The 18,668-nt window shown below is 41.9% G+C and overlaps 1 protein-coding gene across 1 annotated transcript in view; it reads left to right on the plus strand.

Annotated features, from left to right (window-relative positions):
- psmb2 (proteasome 20S subunit beta 2) overlaps nucleotides 1–15,004 on the plus strand; it is a 38,993-nt gene extending 23,989 nt beyond the window's left edge. Inside the window, exons 4-6 of the mRNA XM_072501148.1 lie at nucleotides 9,048–9,210; nucleotides 12,969–13,018; nucleotides 14,823–15,004. Of these exons, the coding sequence (XP_072357249.1) occupies nucleotides 9,048–9,210; nucleotides 12,969–13,018; nucleotides 14,823–14,924 (315 nt within the window). The 3' untranslated portion in view covers nucleotides 14,925–15,004. The remainder of the gene's footprint in view (nucleotides 1–9,047; nucleotides 9,211–12,968; nucleotides 13,019–14,822) is intronic.
- The last annotated feature ends 3,664 nt before the right edge of the window (nucleotides 15,005–18,668 follow it).

Here is an 18,668-nt window from a genome sequence, read left to right on the forward strand (position 1 = left end):
TGTATGTATATATATATATATATACACACACACGCCACATTTTTCTCGCCCGCGCTAATTTTGTTTACTATACAGAGAGGTTTAATTTGTCCTTTGTTTAACTGACCCTATGTGCATTTTGTTGCCCTCTGGATCGGTCTATGGTTCCTCCCCCTTCCCTGTTGTTGTTGCCCCCCCCCCCCCACCTCCTTGGCTTCGGCTGTGCCCCCCCCCCCCCCTCCGGGTTGCGCAGTCTTTTGGTGCCTCATCTATCTTGGTGTTTTTTTAAAAGATTCTTATTAGGTTACTCCTCGTTGCTGGTCTCAAACAGGTTTTGGAACAGCCCGACAAATTTCCCCCAAGTATCCAGGAAGCCTTCCTCTGACCCTCGGATGACATACTTAATCTTCTCTAGGTGGAGAAATTCCGAAAGGTCAGCAGCTGTGGGTGGTACTGTCGATCGCCAACCGAGCAGGATTCTCCGGCGTACGATTAGGAAAGCGAGGGCGTTGGCCCCCTTCCCCATGTGGAACTCTGGCTGCTCCGATACCCCGAAGATTGCCACTATTGGGCATGGCTTCACCCTCACCCCCACAACCCTTGACATTGCCTCGGAGAAGGCTGCCCAGAACCCAGCAAGTTTGGGACAAGCCCAAAACATGTGGGTTTGGTTGGCCGGGCCCTTCTGGCACCTCTCACATTTGTCCTCCACCTCCGGGAAGAACCTGCTCATTCGGGTTCTGGACAGGTGCGCTCTGTGCACCACCTTGAGCTGCATTAGGCTTAGCCTTGCGCAGGAAGAGGTGGAGTTCACCCTGCTCAGTTCTTCGCTCCAGAATCCCCAGCCTACCTCTGTCCCCAGTTCGTCCTCCCATTTTTGTCTGGTCTCATCCAGTGGAGTCTGGGCTCTATCCAGTTTTTTGAACTATTTTTAATGTTTTTCCAAATTAATATGACTGCAAAGGACTCTGAGCTGCTTTTTGGGTCTTCAAAGTTGATTGCTCAAGCCAGGAGATTTTCATGATGGAAGGCAACGATTATGTTGCATGGGGAGTCTGAGACCCACGTCGAACTTCATTCAGCAGAGTATCACTAAGCTAATAGATTGTTCAGAAAATATGCATTTTAAAGGCTACCATCAGCCACTGTGGCAAAGCATTAGGAATGCATGGGGCTGTAAGTTGAATTGTGCAAGAAATCAGTATTTGGCACTTGGTAGCATTTGTACTATTTTTATGGGTGGCTACGGACTGCGGTGATCGTGGGTTTTATTTTCCTTGTGGCAACTGATGGGTTCAAATTTACTGTGCCTACATGTTTTCAGATTGAATCTGGTGCTTTAAATTCCTTGTGCGCTCTGGCTACTTGATTACAGCAGTAGTAGACCTGGGGGGTGGGGGGGTGCATAGTTATGTGAGCTGAAGGACTATATAGGAAAGGTGTTCCAATTTCTACTGCCAAATGTATATTACTGGTTGGAAAAATGAGAGCTATTTACAGTTCATACACTTGGTGGATGGTATGAATAGCCTATTTTATACGGCACAAATGGGAGAAGCATTGCAGCTTCTGCAAGAAGCTCTGATATGTTTTTTTAAGACTCCAAAATGTTGTAAAATATTTTACTTGGACCCTTCCAAGGAAGCACTTGAATACAGCATAAAGTTCCAAGCGATTGAGTTTTACAGTAAATGCCAGGGAAAATTTGTTTTTAAAAGTCTGAACAACTGATTTTACAAAGCTTCCAGCAGGTAATAGATTCAAAGCTTAAAATGTAGCTTAATTATTAAACTTCAATGTTGTGAAAATGATCAAATTTAATTACGTAATCAAAAATGAGCACTGATGGATTTTATTTAACAATGACTGTCTGATACAGATTTATTTAATTTCAAACATTGTGTCCCCGTTAGCAGGCTTCAGTTGTATTCATCTTATTTTGAATCTGGCTCGAAGTCTGACTATAAACTCTATAATTTACAGAAACAGATGAACCTTTTAAAAAAATATATTTTTATTCTTTTTCACATTTTCTCCCAAATTTACACCCACCAACAATAATCAGTAACAAATATGCCAATCCCCATCTCAATAACAACAATCCCATCCACACCCCAAACATTAGCCTGCATGTTCACACAAACAAATGACAAAAAAGAATTAGGGATCACCCATAGTCGCCATTGACACATACAGCCCCCCTCCCCACAACCCTCCCACCCACACGTCCCAACTAATGTTCGATGTTATCCAGTTCTTGAAAGTGCATAATGAATAATGCCCATGAATTGTAGAGCCCCTTCATCCTTCCCCTCAGTTCAAACTTAACCTTCTCAAGAGTCAGGAATTCCAACAGGTCCCCCTGCCACGCCAGGGCACAGGGTGGAGAGGATGCTCTCCAACCCATCAGGATCCGCCTTCGGGCGATCAACCAGGCGAAGGCTACAACATCTGCCTCCGCACCCGTTTCCAACCTTGGCAGGTCTGACACCCCGATTATGGCGTCCCGGGGGCCCCGGTCCAGTTTCATGTGCACCACTTTAGAAATTACCCTAAAAACCTCCTTCCAGTAATCCTCTAGCTTTGGACAGGACCAAAACATATGAACGTGATTAGCCCCCCCCCCCCCCCCCCCCCCCCCCCCCCGCGTAACGTTCACACACATCTTCTACTCCTTCAAAGAATTGGCTCATCCTCGCCCTTGTGAGGTGTGCTCTGTATACCACCTTCAGCTGTATCAGACCCAACCGCGCATGAGGTGGAGGCATTCACTCACCCGAGCACCTCGCACCAGAAGCCCTCCTCCATATCCTCTCCCACCTCTTCCTCCCACTTTGCTTTGATCCCTTACAGTGGTGCCTCCTCCTCTTCCAAAATAGCTCCGTAAACCGTAAACACTATCTCCTTCTCCAGTCCCCCTGTCGTCAGCACCTTCTCCAGCAATGTGGAGGCAGGCTCCACCGGGAAGCTCTGTATCTCCTTTCTGGCAAAATCTCGAACCTGCATGTCTCTAAACTTTTCCCCCTGCTCCAGCCCATACTTCGCTTCCAGCTCCTTCAATCCTGCAAACCGACCTCTAAGAAACAAATCTTTTAGTGAGAAACAGATTAAGCTTTGAATGTTTAGTCTTTACTTTGTAATCTTTACTGGGAAATAATATATAATAAAATTAGATTTATTAACTTGGCTCTTTTCTCTTAGAAAAACTGTTAAAATTAACCATTTTGATATACATAGCAACTGGAAAGTGTAAAGTGTCAGGATAACAAGGCACCTTTAATCCATGACACAAAGGTTCAGAGTTAGTGGAAGAATGTTTAGCGGGAGAAACTGTCACACCACCAGCTGCTGTGTGATTTGATGCTGTATGGCTATTCATTCAATATAGTTAACAGTAATTAACTTGAAGATTAAGGTATTGAATGCATTAATAAAATTATTTTGAAGATCCATTATCTGCATCACCGATATCTTCCCACTTTATCTGCCAGAGCTTTTGTGCATCTAAGGTCTAGGTGAAATGCTACCTTGTTGCAAAGGCTAGGAAGGACAGTTTCCTTCCTTCAGAATCCAACCTTGTGATACAGTACTAAATATGGCCCTGATTGTTTTATGTTTACAAAATTATGACTGGTGCAGCACGAGCGAGCTGCAATGGCTTTTGGCAAGAATACGAGTTCCTGGACCTGCAAAGCTTGATGCACCATTTCTCCTGCTTTTTCTTGAATGCAGCTATTCCATTGTAGAAGATAAAACTTGCATTCACTTTTTAGTAAAATGTGACTTGTTTGGCAGTAGCCAAATGCAATTTCTTAAAGTCCTCCTTTGTTTAACAGCTACCAGAGACATATTTGAAACTTCTGATTTTTGTTTAAACTTTCCAATCTGTCATTTTGAAACTGTCATATTTAGTAAATCACCAATAGGGGACAAGTTCTATGACACATCTGGGGCGTCATTCTCCGACCCCCCACCGGGTCGGAGAATGGCCGTTGGCCGCCGTGAATCCCGCCCCCGCCGAAGTCTCCGGTACCGGAGATTGGGCGGGGGTGGGAATCGGGCCGCGCCGGTTGGCGGAACCCCCGCTGGATTCTCCGGCCCGGATGGGCCGAAGTCCCGCCCAGAAATTGCCTGTCCCGCCGGCGTTAATCAAACCTGGTATTTACCGGCGGGACCAGGCGGCGTGGGCGGGCTCCAGGGTCCTGGGGGGGGGGGGGGGGGCGGGGCGATCTGACCCCGGGGGGTGCCCCCACGGTGGCCTGGCCCGCGATCGGGGCCCACCGATCTGCGGGCGGGCCTGTGCCGTGGGGGCACTCTTTCCCTTCCGCCTCCGCCACGGCCTCCACCATGGCGGAGGCGGAAGAGACTCTCCCCACTGCGCAGGCGCGGGAAACTGACAGCGGCCGCTGACGCTCCTGCGCATGCGCCGGGAAACTGACAGCGGCCGCTGACGCTCCCGCGCATGCGACGCATTTCCGCGCCAGCTGGTGGGGCAACAAATGCCATTTCCGCCAGCTGGCGGGGCGGAAATCCCTCCGCCGTCGGCCTAGCCCCTCAATGTTGGGGCTAGGCCGCCAAAGATGCGGAGCATTCCGCACCTTTGGGCCGGCGCGATGCCCGTCTGATTGCCGCCGTCTTTGGCGCCAGTCGGCGGACATCCCGCCGTTGGGGGAGAATTTCGCCCCTGGTGTTTTAGAATGATCTCGGTCAGTACTACCGTGTGCTTAATTATTTAGGAGTACAGTTAGTTAGTTACATTGCTATAGAGGTATTAACTCAGTATCAGGTACTCTTTCTGCACTGTCGAGATTGATTTTTAGTTTATGACAATTTGAAGATTTTTTCCCAACTATTATAAATTTTGTGCTGTGAGCAAAAGATTTTCTTTTTGAAGGACAATATATTGTACAAAATAGAATAAACAGTCTTTATCGGAATCCTCTCAGTTCTCGGAACTTTTGTATGCAAGTGTGTTTCTGTGAATTTTCAATTTATTATCATTTCCCCATCCCAACAGACTGGAGGTGATTCCCTAATGGTAAAAAATGGGTTTTATTTTTGTTAAGTCTGCAGAATTTGCTTTTTTTATAACAAAATGTGGGTGAGTTCCTTCTGTGGAGAATGGAAAAGATGCTAATGCAATAATAAATAGCATCAAACTTTGTTAGCATTTTACAACGGTTGATTTCTTCACACATTAATGGCTAGTTAGTCACCATGTGCTCCGACTGAAGGAAGATCATGCTTCTACAGATCATTTCCAATGTTCCTGTTTTGTTGTGTACCGCATGTTTACTTGAAGTCACAATGTCTTCAAATAGTTTTGCACAACATGAACATGCAATATCTTAAATGGGGCAACTTTTGTGCTGTCTGTGTTATACCTTTCGGGTTGCTACACAGTTGTTTGCACATGGGGCAACACAGTGGTTAACACTGCTGCCTCACAGCGCTGAGGACCCGGGTTCAATCCTGGCCCCGGGTCAGTCTGTGTGGAGTTTGCACATTCTCCCCGTGTCTGCGTGGATTTCGCTCCCACAACCCAAAGATGTGTAAGTTAGGTGGATTTGCCATGCTAAATTGCCTCTTAATTGGGGAAAAAAATAATTGGGTACTCTAAGTTTATATTAAAAAAACAATTGTTTGCACATGCAGGTTACAGGGAACATAGGTCATTTGTATCTGCAGTGTCACTCGTGCAGAAAATCCATTGTAACTTGTGTGCTAATTTCAAATAGTGATGAGTAGATCTTTTCTGGGAAAGAATTATTGTACAATAATAGCACAATATAATTGGTACACTCTGCTGAAATTGAAGGTGCTTTGTTTTGAGATCCTTTGCTAGTGTCACAGATTCCCAGAAGCTTGAGTCTTGTGCAGTTGGCTGCAAGGCAAATAGTACACTGCAAGGGCTCGTTAAAGCTGGCTGCCAGGAAGACTTGTGTTTAGGGGCTCTTTAACGATTCCCTGCAGTTTTGTATTGAGCTTCCAGTCCACTACGGGAGATACATTATTTTGAGAATTAATTTGGGTTTTGAACAATCTAATAACTACTTGTATTTATCTGGAAAAAACTGAAGTATATCAAGTTTGTCTTTCATCCACTTATCCCACCAAAGATTGAGGGACAAAAGATGTGGAATTTGCTCATTATGAAGCAAAACCTCTGGGTTTTAAACAGGAGGTTCGCTCAAACTTCTCCATGGAAATAGGTTTGCCTGGCCCTGATGGCTAAAGACTAGGCTTGTTAGATACTGCATCAGGGTATTCTTGCCAGCTAGTTAGCCAAGAGATACTGTATCCAAACGGTAAATATATATGTGCCTCAACCAAAAAGAATAATGTAGATATGTAACTCGGGCTTTGGATTGAAGTGGCAATTTTGTCACTGCACACATTAGATAATTATTCTAATTCTTCTACCAAAATTAATCAATGTTGGAGAGCCAATACCTCAAACATTTCATTGCCTTCTGTTCAAAGGTGAACCAGCAGCTTCACATATCTGTCATTGGTCACTTGTTTTTCCCTGAAGCTGAGCTTATGATTTTATTTTTTCTCCCTACCTCTCCCCCAAAAAAGGCAGAAGATAAATATCTGATGCGCCTTTGTTTTGTTTCAAACAAAGATTTGATTACCGGGTTAGATAAATTAGGACGTAAATAGGTTGGCACAGGTTGGGTGTTTGTTGCAACGTTGAATTGTTTTGCTGTGATTGGTCAGGAAGTCAGTCAGTTAGGGTTCCCCCTTCAGTATTTCATTCTTTCTCAAGTTGTGCCGGCTGTGGTGCAAGTTTCTAAAGATTTAATTATGGCTGCTGGGGGTTGGAAGAGGTCCAATATGAGATTAACGCTCCCGCTCCGCTGCTCAGTAGGATACTTCCTCACTCTCTGCTCTCTGCCCGAACTGTGAGCTTGTTTCACCAGATGTCGCAGAGAATCTCGTCAGTAAACTGCCTCCTTTTCTCTATTTGTTTTTTTAATTTTGTTATTAACCTCTGTTAGCTTGAGTGCCACGTATGTGTAATTTCACACAGTTTACTTGCTAACTTTTAATCACTAGTGTTTGTTTTTCGTGAACCAAGCCTAACAAATCCTTGGATTTGTTGAAGAATTGATTATGAAAGTGTTTTTTTAAAACTGAATACATTCAACAGCTCAGTTATGAAGTTTTTTGTTTATTTAAAGCTGTCTGTGAATAATAAATCCATTAGAAATAATACTGCCCAAAAACTGATGCATTGATAATCCAATAAGATTTGGATATGACAGCAATCATTTCAATCTTTGCTTGAGTTTCAATTGATGATGTCTTGAACATCCGATTGAGTTAACCATCATTCACATGCTGTCTTGTTTTCTCCCAAGCCGCATCCATTTATTATATGGATGCACTAAATTTAGGGCCGATTCCAGATCAGTAGGACACGTGATCAACTGATCCCAGCATCCAAGAAATAGAACTTTCTGTCTTAACTTTAATTAACATCACAGATTTATTTTAAAATTATAGAAAATTGAGGAACTAGTCCAGAATCGTTTTTGAAAAGTGAGCTGGTCTTTATTGAAAATTGATAAGTGGGATAAATTTAATATACCCGTGGGTACATCTTGGAGGAAACATCTTTCCTTTTGTCTAAGATTGGCATTAGTTGTTTCACCCCATGTGACCAAATAAGCCAATGGTATGTGTAGCCTGAGGACCATGACTTGAGTCCATTTAAACGGGTTTGTTCAATGTGGCACATTAAGCAGCCCCTAAAGGCAGCATGGAGGCACAATGGTTAGCACTGCTGCCTCACGGCACCGAGGACCCTGGTTCGATCACGGCTCCGGGTCTCTGTCCGTGTGGAGTTTGCACATTCTCCCCGTGTCTGCATGGATGTTACCCCCACAACACACAAGATGTGCAGGGTAAGTGAATTGGCCCCGCTAAATTGGAAAAAAACGAGTTGGGTACTCTAAATTTATCTAAAAAATAAAATAATTAAGCACCCCTTTCCACTTCGCTCCTAAATGCAGTATAATTATTGTTCTGCATGAGATGCATTGTTCGAACTACTGGCAATACAACCTCACTGTTAATTACTGGCAAACCAAAGTTATTCACTGTCCTGTTGTCCACCATCAGCTGTTTGGACAGGGAAGGGAAAATACTGAAGACAAATGCAAAATGACTGTGTATGAGACTCAGTTCTATATGCATGGGATTGTTTAACTTAAGCAGACCATTAATCATAATCATTGGTTTATAATTTATAAATAAATATAAAAGTAGCTGTGTAATCTATCAATACACATGTCTAAAACAACTCTGAGCCATGTTATCAGTCTGCTCCTGATCCATCTATTTAATAGAAAATATATATATTCTCCCTTCCAGAAAATTGGAGAGATCAGATATTGAAGCATAATTCACGCTCAAACTGTGAAGTGACCATCAACAAAACCCAAGGGTTTCAAACTGTTTTAAATGCTAGTTGTTTGTTAACCTTCATATTAATTGTATTATTTTTAAGTACTTGAGACAGCCACAATACAGTGCCAAGGATTAACCCCATCAATGAATTAACAGGGAACCAGGTATATGTTTGCCAGACATTGACACGAATCAAAGGAAAATCAGTGCTTCAATTTTATTTATTTATGCCACAACAATAAGGTATCAGAATATTGAAGAACTGAGCATTTAAAAAAATTAGGATTGGAAAACCGGTAAGTATATAGATGTCAAAATGTCCACATGTAAGAAATGTCATTGATATTTTAAGCCAGCTCAGGGTACTTGTATAACAGTTTTAATTGATCTGCTTAAGTTAATTCAGTTGTTGTTTGCTGGTACAAAAGTGGCCAACATTTAATCTGTCAGATAATAAATCATAGTAATCCTCAATTTTAGTGAATTTCCTTTTATAAGAAACCATTTTCAAGTGCCAATCAGTAGTCAGGACGCAACAAATCCATACAGAGTTTATTGATAAAATTAAAAACTGCTGTTCAGAAGAGTTTGTCAGTTTGTTTTGAGTGGTAATTACCCTCCTCATGAGTCTAACTCATTTTACTTTTTAGACACCCTACCATGTGAATATGCTTTTAGCTGGCTGCGATGAGCATGAGGGCCCTGCACTGTATTATATGGACTACCTCGCAGCTCTGGCAAAAGCTCCATTTGCTGCTCATGGATATGGAGCTTTTCTGACACTCAGTATCTTGGACCGATACTATAAACCAGGTGGGTGTAATTTGTGGTGAAATGAAACTTGGCATCGTGATGCAGATCCTCATGTGCTTGCCCTATTTTCCAGCTAATTTGCGTCACAGGATTGAAAGTATTTTTCAGACCAAGTGAAAGCCTAGATTTACACTGCAATAATGCACAATTGTTCTCTCTGTACCAGCAGCCTTGTATTTTGCCACTTTCAGTCACTGATATTCCTTCAATGTCTTGGTCACTCACATATACTTCTTCGGTCAATGTTGGCTCCTAGATGCAACAACACAATCGATCTACTTCTTCTTTGGCTTATTGATTTGTTTCAAGATTTATTCCCAGTTTTTTTTCCACTATTTTATTCCAAACGTGATCAAATTCTTACATGCTGTAACATACAAACAGTTGGTCATTTTTACTTTAACAAAGTAACAGCAACCACCCTAAATCCTCTATAACCCCTCAACCCCACTATCCTCTCTCCCTTATGCCCTCCCCTCCTAGCCCTTCCGACCCTCTCAGGGTATATTTAATCTTTTGCCAATCGCAGGAATTCTGCCAAGCAACTCAACCATGCCAAGGCACTGGCTGGCACCGCCGATCTCTACCTAAGCAGGACCTGCCTCTGAGCCGCCAAGGAGGCAAAGGGCAAGATGTCAGACCCCCCCCCCCCTCCCCCTCCAAGGAGCTCCGGGGAGTCTAACACCCAAAGATCGCCACCAGCGGACATGGCTCTGGTTTGACCCCATGATCTCAAAAAATGAGACCTAGAACCCAACTAACTTGGGGCAGGACCAGAACATGTGAGACTGATTTGCAGGCCCCCCTAAACAACGCTCACACCTGTCCTCCACCCCAGGGAAAACCCGACTCATAAGAGTCTTAGTTAAGTGCACTCTATGTACCACTTTATGTACCATTTTAAATTGCACCAGGTTCAACCTAGCACAGGAGGAGATAAAGTTCACTCTATGCAAGATCTCATTCCACACTCCTCCCTATAGCCCTAGACCCAGCTCTAATTCCCTGTTCCCCCTCACCACTTCTAGTGTTGGTTTCCCCGTCTCCAGCAAACACTGATATATATCGGAGATCTTCTCTTGCCCCATTGCACCCCGTGAAAGCATCCTAAATATCAGTGTGGATCTCGGCAACTGGGGGAACGAGGACAACTCTTTACGAATAAAGTTCCTCACCTGCAAATATCTGAATGCACTCGCCCTCGGGAGTTGAAAATTCTCCTCCATCTCCTCCAGACTCGCAAACCTACCGTCCACAAATAAATCCCTGAACCACTCAACCCCTCTTCTCCTCCATATCCTGTATATTGTATCCACCTTGCTGGTGCAAACCTATGATTATCACTGACTGGTGACAGTAAAGACATGTTCCTCAGTCCAAAATGTTGTCTGAACTGGTTCCAAATTCTTAGCGATGCCACTACCAGTGGGCTCATCGAGAGTTTAGCCGCGGAGAACGGAAGAGGGGCAGTAACCAACGCCCTTAGACACAACCCTATGCAAGAGGCCTCCTCCATCTGACCTCAACCCGGACCAGGCTCCTCAAACCATCTTCTACCTTTCCCAATGTTCGCTGCCCACTAATCGTGCATTAGGTTCGACAGCGCCAATCCACCTAATTGTCGCCCTTTCTGCACGAACGCTCTTCTAATCCTAGGAGTCTTTCCCATTCAAACAAAAAGGAGAGATTAGTCTTATCAACCCTTGCGAAAAAAGATTTGGGGAGGAAGGTCGGATGACTCTGGAACACGAATCAAAACCTCGGTAAAATGTTCATTTTGACCGTATGTACTCTACCAGCTAAGGTTAGTGGGAGGTTTATTCCACCTCCTCAGGTCCCCCTTCACCTCTTCCACCAGACTGGTCAAGTTCAGCTTATGTAACAGTGTCCAATCATGCGCCACCTGAATCCCCAAATACCTAAACTTCGTCTTGGCCAGCTTAAAAGTCAGCCTCGCCAGATCTGTCCTCTTCCCCAGGGAATTTACCGGGAGCATCTCACCCTTGCTCATGGTAAATCTAAACCCTGAGAAGGATCCAAATTTTTTCAACAGTTCCATAATTTCTCCCATACCTGTGAGAGGATCAGAAACATTCAACAACAAATTGTCCGTGTAAAGGGACACTCATGTTCTCCCCCATTCCTTTCTATTCCCCTGACGATCTAAGCACCATGGCTAATGGTTCAATCGTTAGCACGAACAATAGTGGAGACAGTGGGCTTCCCTATCTCGTGACCTGTGCAATCTGAAATACCCTGAGCTCTCAGCATTGTTCCGGACACTAGCCGTGGGGGCTTTATATAGCAGTTTCACCCAGGAAATAAAAGTAGGTCCAAATCGCCCCAAGACCTCAAAGAGGTAGCTCTACTCCACACGGTCAAAGGCCTTCTCCACATTCATGGAGATGATTACCTCCGGCACCTGCTCCACAAGCAGGTGACATGACTACATTCAAAAGCCTCCTGGTGTTGGACAATAACTGTCGGCCCGTGACAAATCATGTTTGAAGATTTATTCCCAGTTTTAATATTCAGTGGTCAAAATACTCTCGGACATGGTTGTTAACTTCGAGCCAGACCAAAGACATTCAAGAAGAAGCAAACCTTTTTCCTCTGGAGCAGGCAATGTACATTTCGTGAAGCCAACTGTGAAAAGATGATTGAAATTAACTTTCTATGTACCAAATAATTTAAGAATTGAACTGTTTCCTAAATCTGGGTGAAATGAATCATTTGGTTAATGTTTTAGTGAATTGGTTGCAGTCAGTGGTTTGAATAAAAATTTTACCTAAATACAGATCAATTGAATCTGACATTTGAATATTTTTTCCTTTGAGGAGCTTAGGATGTTGCTCTTTAGGGAGAAAGAGAGAAAGACCAAATTTGAAATATACCCTCAGCATTTTTTTCTTCTGCTGCAGTACACTCTTGTACACAGTTTCCAATCCCATGAGAATTAGATTTTCATCTTGCTTTGTAAATTCCAAAACACGTGTGACCATTAATTTAAATGTTCATGAGTGTGAATCCTTCTGAAACAGCTTTAAAATAAATAGTACTTTTTAGATTAGTGAATGTATACACCATATGTGACCAAAACAAATGTATTGGCTAGCAAAATGTACAGAAAGGATTTTGTACAATTAAACTGAATTCTGGAATCACAAGAATTGTACTTTTACTGGACTTTTAACTACCCAAGATCATGTTTTACACTCCATTTAAAACTAATGCTAGTGTTCACAGGGTTAAAAACTTTGCAGTTTCTTTTTTACGTGCGTGGTAAATTTACTTGTGTTAAGTGGAATTGACTGTATCACAGACACTAATAGTTGAGGAAGCACAGGGCTGCACTCTTAGAAGTAAAAAGCACGTGTCACTCGAATTGATGAATCTAGTGCTCGGCAGGAGGCTGGTGAAAGAAGTGCTCTAACTGCAGCCGGCATCTGCAGATGGTGCTCATTTTCACACTGTTTATAATAAATTGAATCTGAGGTGCCTGTCCTTTTCCTGAGTTTGGATCAGGAAAAGGAGGCGGATTCTGATGCGCTTCGATTTCCAAAAACTAATTGATTCGTTCCAGCTTGTGGCTTGAGTGGGACTGACTCTGTTTAAAAACCCTGCTTTACATATGGACTATATTCAGCTGTGAGTCAGATAACTTCTGTTTTCAAGTCTGGACTTTATTTAATTTTGTGGAGCGGAGGATTGTTTTTATTTGAGAAGACTTCAAAAATTGAAACAATGTGTGTTTGCAGATCTCACACGCGAAGAGGCAGTGGAGCTCCTGAAGAAGTGCTTGCAAGAGGTGAGGTCCAAATCTGAATAAAATTGTCTCGGAAGATTTGTTCAATACAAAGAACAGTATTCAGCTGTGAGATTTCTGAAAATTGATGCATATGTTTATATTTTCACACATGACATCAGCAGATGAGAATACAATAGTCTGGCCCCTGCATTTCTAATGTATTTTGCTGCTTTTTAATCAGGCAGCAATAGGTATGTTCATCACAGACCAAGATTTTGTTCTCTTTTAAAGAGTGCTGCTTGGCAGTTACAGGATTTTGAAATTAATCTTCTGTGGATAGGCATCCAAGAAAGGAACAGTGTGTTCGTCCTTAATTTTATGTAAGTGTTCTCTGGCATCATAGAATGGGAATGTGGATTTCCACCTGACCTGAAGCACGTTTTCCTCCAGAGCATTGCTGTATTTTGCTATTGCCAGATTTTCTAAAGTATGTGAACAAGGCATAAAAGGAAAGTTCTTGCTTTAACAGAATTATGCTTACAGTATCCTCAACCTTTTAAATCACAGCTGACATCAGCTGTAGCAAGCGTGAACTTGTCTCCTGTTACTCTATGTTGGGCGCCATTGTTTTGCGGGTAGAACATAGAACATAGAACGATACAGCGCAGTACAGGCCCTTCGGCCCACGATGTTGCACCGACATGGGAAGTCAAAAAACAAAAGCCATCTAACCTACACTATGCCATTATCATCCATAAGCTTATCCAATAAACTTTTAAATGCCCTCAATGTTGGCGAGTTCACTACTATTGCAGGTAGGGCATTCCACGGCCTCACCACTCTTTGCGTAAAGAACCTACCTCTGTCCTATATCTATTACCCCTCAGTTTAAGGCTATGTCCCCTCGTGCTAGCCATTTCCATCCGCGGGAGAAGGCTCTCACTGTCCACCCTATCTAACCCTCTGATCATTTTGTATGCCTCTATTAAGTCTCCTCTTAACCTTCTTCTCTCTAACGAAAACAACCTCAAGTCCACCAGCCTTTCCTCATAAGATTTTCCCTCCATACCAGGCAACATTCTGGTAAATCTCCTCTGCACCCGTTCCAAAGCTTCCACGTCCTTCCTATAATGAGGTGGTTTAGCTCAGTTGGCTGGACAGCTAGTTTGTGATGCAGAGCAAGGCCAAAAGCACAGGTTAATTCCTGTATTGACTAACGTTATTCATGAAGGCCTCGCTTTCCCAACCTGTGGTGTGGTGATCCTCAGGTTAAATCACAACCAGTCAGCTTTCCCCCCCCCCTCCCACACACACACCCCTCCAAAGGGGAAAGCAGCCTATGGTCATCTGGGACTCTGGCAACTTTTACTTTTATCTACTTCATCCTATCTTTACAGATTGCAATAGCCAATTATTTCCCTCAAATAAAAGCCAAGGACTGCAGATGTTGGAAACCTGAAATAAAAACAGAAACTGCTGGATGAGCTCGGCAGGTCTGCCAGCATCTGTGGAGAGAGAAACATTCAATGTTTTGAGTCTATATGACCCTCCTACCAAGAGTCATATGGTGTTAAACTTTAACTCTGTTTTTCTTTTTTTCCCCCCAACGAAACAGCAATTTAGCATGGCCATTCCACCTACTTTGCACATCTTTTGGGTTGTGGGAGTGAGACCCATGCAATTAACTCTGTTTTTCTCTCCACAGATGCTGCCAGATCGGCTGAGTTTATCCAAATTAGCCGATTTCTGCTTTTAAATTATTTCCCTCTTGAACCTGTGTGGGATCAAATGCTTCAATTGTCATCCCTGTTAATTAGAATGTTAATTTGTTAGATTCACTTATGTTTGTTTCTTCTTTTCTCAGATTCAAAAACGATTTATTCTGAATCTTCCCTCCTTTACTGTCCGGATCATTGATAACAATGGAGTTCATGATATGGAGCAGATTTCTGTGTCAAATTTATAATTTTACTTTCCGCCATCTTTTTTTGTTACTTTCTGAAATTTGTGTATATGAGCTCAAATAAAGGCTGAGATTCACACCAATTTTGAGCTGTTTTTAATAAGCTTTATTTGAAAATGTGGTCTCAAATTTGCATACAGTTTAAATTTATATTGGTACAAAATATAAGTTAATTGGCCATGTGAATTTTGAAAGTAGAAAATTCTTAAACAATTTACAGAAAATATGAAGTTTGAACATTGCTGAAATACTGTGCACTGAATTGTTTCCGAACTAAGTGTGGCAGATTATTGTTTCTATCTGATTTTATGTGCTAAATTATTTAAACTGGCTCACATAAAATTAACAGAGAAGGGAGAGGGCAGCACAGTGGCGCAATGGTTAGCACTGCTGCCTCATGGCACCGAGGTCCCAGGTTCGATCCCGGCTCTGGGTCACTGTGTGGAGTTTGCACATTCTCCCCCGTGTCTGCGTGGGTTTCGCCTCCACAACCCAAAATTGTGTAGGGTAGGTGGATTAGCCATACTAAATTGCCCCTTAATTGGTAAAAATGAATTAGGCACTCTAAATTTATATTTTAAAAAAAAGAGAAGGGAGGGATGCTTTCTTCAGTGCATTTTATGAGCAAATCGGCATTTTTTGTGTTTATAAGTATTGTTGCAGCAATAAAAAGAGGTGAACCTTTTATCTATCCATGCAATCATACCAGATGGATGCTGCTTGATTTGATGTGGATAAAAGTAATGTTTCATGCTGAACATTGACTTGTATGTAACTCATGTATTTTTAAAATGTTAGCATACATTATCGCAAACATTTAGGTAATCAACTGGAAGCAGTTTTCATATTACTAAAAAAAGGCTTTTGAAACTGAAATTCACCACATTAGGCAAGATAATTTTTATTTACATTTGCAAAGCTCCGTGTCTAGATAGAAGGATGTTGTCCTGTCCCCATTTCCCCGGTATTGCAATGTATCTAACCCACTTCGAAGCTCTGAACACCTGTTTTCTATTAGCTGAAATTCATAAAATGTTACACTTTTTTGTTTTTGTTTTGCTAATTCATAGAAATTAATAGAAATGTGCAGAATTCTTGCCAATAAAATTTATTTCATTCTTATTTTCTGAATGAAGTGATTCATTGCAAAGAGCCAGCACAGACACGCCCGGCCAAGTAGTCTCCTGTGCTGTGACTTGTCACTTGTCATTACAATAGAATATGAATCCGAATAAGATTAATTTAATCCTACTGATTGCATCACATACGTCCATTATCAAAATCAGTCATTATTGAAAGATTTTCACAGTCTCAATCAGCTAATACTGCAATTCACCATTAATTTGCATTGGGTCTTGAGGTTGACCTCAGCAGCTTTATGTAGCCTGTAAGTAGTAAAGTGAAATCATTCCCTGAGTGAGGGGTCAAAAGCTAATCTATAAATTATGATTTTTCTACATTACTGATATGAAGATTATTATTTAGTGTAAATCTACATCACTGGAGTAATCCTAACATTCATTGGATCATGAAAACATTCTTGTAGCTCAGGGATTTGGGGCTTTCTGATGTGAACTATAATTTTGAAAGTAGAAAATATGGAATTTTGGATCTCCCATTAATTTTCATCACTGGTATCCTCCTTTATCCTGTATAATTGAGGTTTGTTGACACGACTGCAGTATAAATGAAGGTTCATTTATTGTTGAAGCTATAATATTTTTACCATATTTTTAAACTGAACCAATGACCATAATTTCAGCTGTCCATATCCATAGGAACAGCAGTCAGGCTTTTATTGCTGCTTTGTCCTGTCTATTAACATAGGCTTTCATAATTCATCATTAACCCCATGACCCTCAATAACCCCTTCCATTGCTAAGAAAATGGGTTTTGCAATAACTAATTCAGATAGTAAGAAACATGGTTTTCACCAAGCTCCATTATTTCAGCCATTTCATGCTGAAACTCCTATAAAGTTACTCTTATAAATTGAGTCTTTAGCAGCCAACCTTGTGGCTTGAAATTGTCACTAAAGGAAAGGTCACTTGTGTGAATGTACTGTATCCAATTAACGTGGCTAATTGGAGTGGACAAGTACGAAAGTTTTAATTATTTAAAAATTGTGAAACAAAAACTATATTTTCTAGTTTATATTTGCATTGCATTTATTTGAACTGCTCAGCAAGCAGAGACATCTTGAAGCTGATACGGGAGATGTAACAAAATTCTCTTCTCTGGCTGTTCGGCTGTTCACCTGTTCCTTTGTTTTTTTTTGTGCCTCTGTGCCTCTGTCTCAATGAGGTGATCTTTATTCAGTGGTGCTCATGTGCACAGAGGTGATTAATAGACATTTGATAATTATTGCTCCAAAATAAACTCGTATTAATCAGTTTGAAAGTAACATATGTTTCGCCTGAGGCTGCAGACCCTCCGGCTTCCCCGCTGAGAGAGGCTGCGAGGCAGCAAGGGTATTACTGCACTCTTCACAGACGCACAACCAGCCAGCAGCTTTCATTGAGAATTTCATGGCATTCAAACTCTTGAAATGGAGAAAATATGTTGATTGAGTTTGTTGTATAAAGCTTTTTTTAAAAAAAAAAAAACATTTGGAACTTGTTTAATATAAGAGGATTTGATAGGGTAGATGAAAGGAAAATATTTCCGCTGCTGGGGGCATAATCTTAGAATTAGCCAGGCCACTCCGGAATTAAATCAGAAAGCACCTCTCCACACAAAGGTTTGTGAAAGTTAAGCTCTTCCACAGAAGACAGTGGATTCTGGGTCAATAGAAGCTTTAAAGACTGGGGACAATAAGTGTTTTAGGTAAAGGGAGTGAGGTACAGATCAATCATGATCCAACTGAGGGGCTGAATGGCTTGTTCCCAATACCTGTACCAAACTATTCAACCTGAACTCACTATTTTGCATCAATAATTTAATCTTAATATCATTGATATTCACCTAAAATGTATATTTTGTAATCAACGTTTTTGATCAGTTCTCCAAAGCTAAATGTGGAATTATTTATTGAAACTTATAAATGATGTCTGAAAAATTCAAGAAGGAAACATTATACCACTGAGAACTGTTATGGAGCAATGTTTAAAGGTACACTAGGCATAAATTGTCCTGTTCCCAATGTAACATTTAAGAATTTTTAGTCCATGCACCTGGTTTGCATACAGGCTACATAGATACAAAATTAGTGAAATGAATCTGGTAACTAAAGCTGTTGTCATACTATGCAAGACCTCTGAGCACCACCTTTTTTGACACTGGTCTAACACAGCTCGCTTAACAGAAAATGCTTAAAATATTAAGCATGTCAGGCAGCATCTGTGAAGAGATACAGTTAACCTTTCAGGTTGATCTATTCTGCTTTGGTGATTGAAGGTAAATCTGCCAGATTCATTTAGGCCATCTACCGTGAAGATCTCCACCAGGCTAAGCAAATCTGTTATTGGGGTAGAATATGCTGCATGAGGGTGGCACAGTGGTTGGCAATGCTGCCTCATGGCGCTGAGGACCCAGGTTCAATCCCGGCCCCGGGTCACTGACTGTGGAGTTTGCACATTCTCCCAGTGTCTACGTGGGTCCCACCCCCACAACCCAAAAAGATGTGCAGGGTAGGTGAATTGACTACGCTAAATTGCCCCTTGGAAAAAAATTGGGTACTGTAAAAAAAAAAAAAATTTTAAAGAATGTGCTGCATGAAACCTATACATAGGGACCCAACAATGCAAG

The sequence above is a fragment of the Scyliorhinus torazame genome, chromosome 1, assembly GCF_047496885.1.
Source record: "Scyliorhinus torazame isolate Kashiwa2021f chromosome 1, sScyTor2.1, whole genome shotgun sequence".
NCBI lineage: Eukaryota > Metazoa > Chordata > Chondrichthyes > Carcharhiniformes > Scyliorhinidae > Scyliorhinus > Scyliorhinus torazame.